General features: G+C 44.9%; 1 protein-coding gene across 1 annotated transcript; it reads right to left on the bottom strand.

Moving 5' to 3' along the window:
* Positions 1–284: 284 nt before the first annotated feature.
* Positions 285–2048, bottom strand: HES2 (hes family bHLH transcription factor 2). The gene is made up of 4 exons (XM_083161803.1): positions 1944–2048; positions 1740–1835; positions 1152–1239; positions 285–801 (listed from the first exon to the last, which is right to left on the bottom strand). Exons 1-4 carry the CDS (start codon positions 2031–2033, stop codon positions 494–496), a joined length of 582 nt encoding a protein of 193 aa, XP_083017929.1. The 5' UTR covers positions 2034–2048; the 3' UTR covers positions 285–493.
* Positions 2049–3068: the final 1020 nt, after the last annotated feature.

The following is a 3068-nucleotide window of genomic DNA, read 5'->3' as shown; positions in this document are numbered from 1 at the left end:
TTGTTTTCATTTTATTTTGTAAAAAAAATATATAATATGTATAAAATTTACGTAAAAAAAATCTGTGAACACTAAAGTGCGGATGATACATATGTACAAAGACGCGTTGCACGTAGCCCATTGTAACCCCTGAGTCCAGCAGGTTTTGGTTGTTGCTGGTTCACTGTGTAACACCCCCCCCCACCATTCCTCCCCCCCCCCCCCCCCCCCCAATAAATAATGCAGACCGCATACTGAGTGTATAAACCCTTTGGGTTCGCCAGGGCCCCTTTTGTACCCTCATACATTCAATCCCCTCTAAGGACTAAATTGCCCACAGTGTGCAGCAGGGACTAGCTGCCCGCAGCAGGTGGATGTGTGACATACAGTAAAAGTGTCAGTGTGTGATGGTGCACAGCATAGTACACAGCATAGTACACAGCATAGTACACAGTGCATAGTACACAGCATAGTACAAAGTATAGTCATAGGTTTGTGTGTCCATCCCTGGGGGTCACCAAGGTCTCCATAGGCAGGTGGTGGGCTGTGGTGGGCTTGGGGCAGGTCTTGGTGCTGGCGCCTGCTTTGGGGAAGGGCTGAGCACCTCTAATCTCTTGGGGGTGATATGTAGGACGATTCTGGGGCTGCTCTGCTTGGCACAGGGGGACTTGGTGCAGTCCTGGCAGCAGAGCTCTGGTCCCTTGTGCAGCTGCTTGAGGAGAAGGCTGCAGGTCTCCCCAGTGATCACATTGCTTTTGCTGAGGATCCCAGAGAGGCGATCTAGGCAAGCTCTGTACCCCTCACGGTATTTCTCTGCAGAACCTAGACGGAGAACCAAATGGTCAGAACACAAGTCACAGTGACCCGCACAGCACACCCCACCTATCCTCCACAACAGGCCCTTATTATACAATAACCCAAGGTACCCCACATATTCCCAGCACCATGCTGACACTTGTAGTTCTACAGCAGCTGGGTCGCCACAGGTTGCAAATGTTGCATTTACCATATTGCAAGACTCTGAGCTCAGTCTCAGATTTATAATATATATATATATATATATATATATATATATATATATATATATATATATATATATATATATATATATAGTCAATGGCACCAACACAAATATATATATATCTGGCTTCAGTATAATGACGGGAACTTACTTTGTGTTTGGACAGGGGGGATGTCTTTCAGGAAACGGACCGTCATCTCCAAAATATCGGCTTTCTCTAGTTTAGAATATCGGGAGTTCTGCGAGGGGAAACGAATAACGATGGTTAATAAATAGGCGATACTGATTTACGGACAGTATTTCTGAACAACGTGTAGACTGTAGCTGAAACCGATACTAGGGCAATGTAATGTAACTTACTGTCTGTATCAGAGGGACAGAGGGTAGAGAGAAAGGGGGTGGAAGAAAGAGATGGAGGGAGAAAGAGAGAGAGAGAGAGAGAGAGAGAGAGAGAGAGAGAGATAAAGAGACGGGGACCAGAGGCACTAGGCTTGTAAAATGATTTCATTGCGAGTGATAAAGTAGCAGCCAACCAGCTCCTGGCTGCGTTTGAAAACAAATGACAATTAGGAGCTGATCGGTTGGTGGTTTATCACTCTCCATTTTAACACTCTTAGTACATCTTGCCCAGGGAGAGTGATAAAGTAATGCTATCATATATTGTACATAGTAACACCTGTTAGGCTGCATTATACTGTGTATCTGTATTATGCAATGACGTCTATGAGAATAGACTTACATCTTTCCCAATCAGAGGCAGGATCAGTGTCTTTAGCTGGTTGAGGCTCTCGTTGATTCGAGCTCTCCTGCGTTTCTCCATGAGCGGTTTGAGAGTCTGGAATAAAGCGCAGAGTTTGGTTAATACCAGGTTACTCACAGGCAAAGCTGCCGGGCACAAGTCTGTACAGATCCTGCACAGATACTGGGATGGTCTCAGTCTTACCTTCCTCAGCTCACTGGCCTCCTTATTCTTCTTGCCAGGCTTAGGCTGGTAGCTGTGTGCAGACTCTGACATGATCATGTTGGGTGCCATAGCTGCAATGTTACAGTATCTCACTGCAAGAGGTAGTGTGGAAGGCTGGCGCTCATCTCTCCTATTTATATCCCCTCCTGGCTCTGACTCCTCCCACCAGAAGCATTTTTGGTTTTGACTAAGCCCCTCTGGGGAGCCCGCCCCCCCTCTATGGGCTTTATGCTAGCAGCCATCTGTTCAGGACAGGTAACTGACTCTGCCACTTGTATGCAAAAAAAATATGATTACAAAACAATTACTTTTGACATCTCCTTCCTCGTTTTAAGCTTTAGACTGGTTCCGTTTAACAATGTATCTGCAAATAGATAGAACCAGCCTGCACCGTACATCTTTCTCTGCAGGTAGTGATTCCATTGTCTGCATCATTACTGTATAACACCGGCCACTATGTAACAAAGTCAATGCAAACTCATTTTTACAACTTAAAAGTGTCCAAGCTTATATCCCTGTACACAATGTAGCAACATGTTTCCCTGTGTATCTGTCATTGCATAGTGTATCCATTGTAGAACCATACGATTCACCTTTACCAGGCTATAAGGCATTTATTTAATATTGGAAAATGAAGTATATTTCCACTATGCAAACAGCAGGGAGGGATAAATTCGCTTGCAAGGTAATTACATAAGGGACTTACCCCCAAGCCAAGCGTCTGTATTATTTAGACATATGGGTATACAAAAATACAGCTCATCTGATTGGTTGATGTTAAACCTGTCTGCAATACAATCAAAGAACTGACGTTTGCATGTATTAGAGATTTACAATGGTAGCTTTAGAAAGAAAAGGTCCTATGGTGTGTAATGGGTCTGGGAGTTCCTAATCAGCATAACCCCCAAAATGAGGGGAGTGGGTGGTGATGGTGGTGGGGAGAGGAGGGGGGGGGGGGGGGGCAGAATTTGATCTGACGTAGGAAAGCTTCAGTCCAACAAACACACAAAATAGATTTATGAAAGCAACAGCAGATGTGACATATGTGCATGCAAATGAGCCCCTCAATGGTAACCTGTGTGACTGCGTCCCAGTGCACCTGGC

Source organism: Crinia signifera, chromosome 19, assembly GCF_055691185.1.
Source record: "Crinia signifera chromosome 19, ASM5569118v1, whole genome shotgun sequence".
Taxonomy (NCBI): domain Eukaryota; kingdom Metazoa; phylum Chordata; class Amphibia; order Anura; family Myobatrachidae; genus Crinia; species Crinia signifera.
The sequence above is the reverse complement of the archived record's forward strand: the minus strand, read 5'-3'. Positions and strand labels throughout refer to the sequence as shown.

Coding starts and splice junctions, on each gene's coding strand:
- HES2 (XM_083161803.1), bottom strand. CDS start 2,033: ATGGCACCCAACATGATCATGTCAGAGTCTGCACACAGCTACCAGCCT. Junction 1,836..1,943: donor AGGCCAGTGAGCTGAGGAAG/GTAAGACTGAGA, acceptor GCTTTATTCCAG/ACTCTCAAACCGCTCATGGA. Junction 802..1,151: donor CCCCCCTGTCCAAACACAAA/GTAAGTTCCCGT, acceptor TTCTCCGTCTAG/GTTCTGCAGAGAAATACCGT.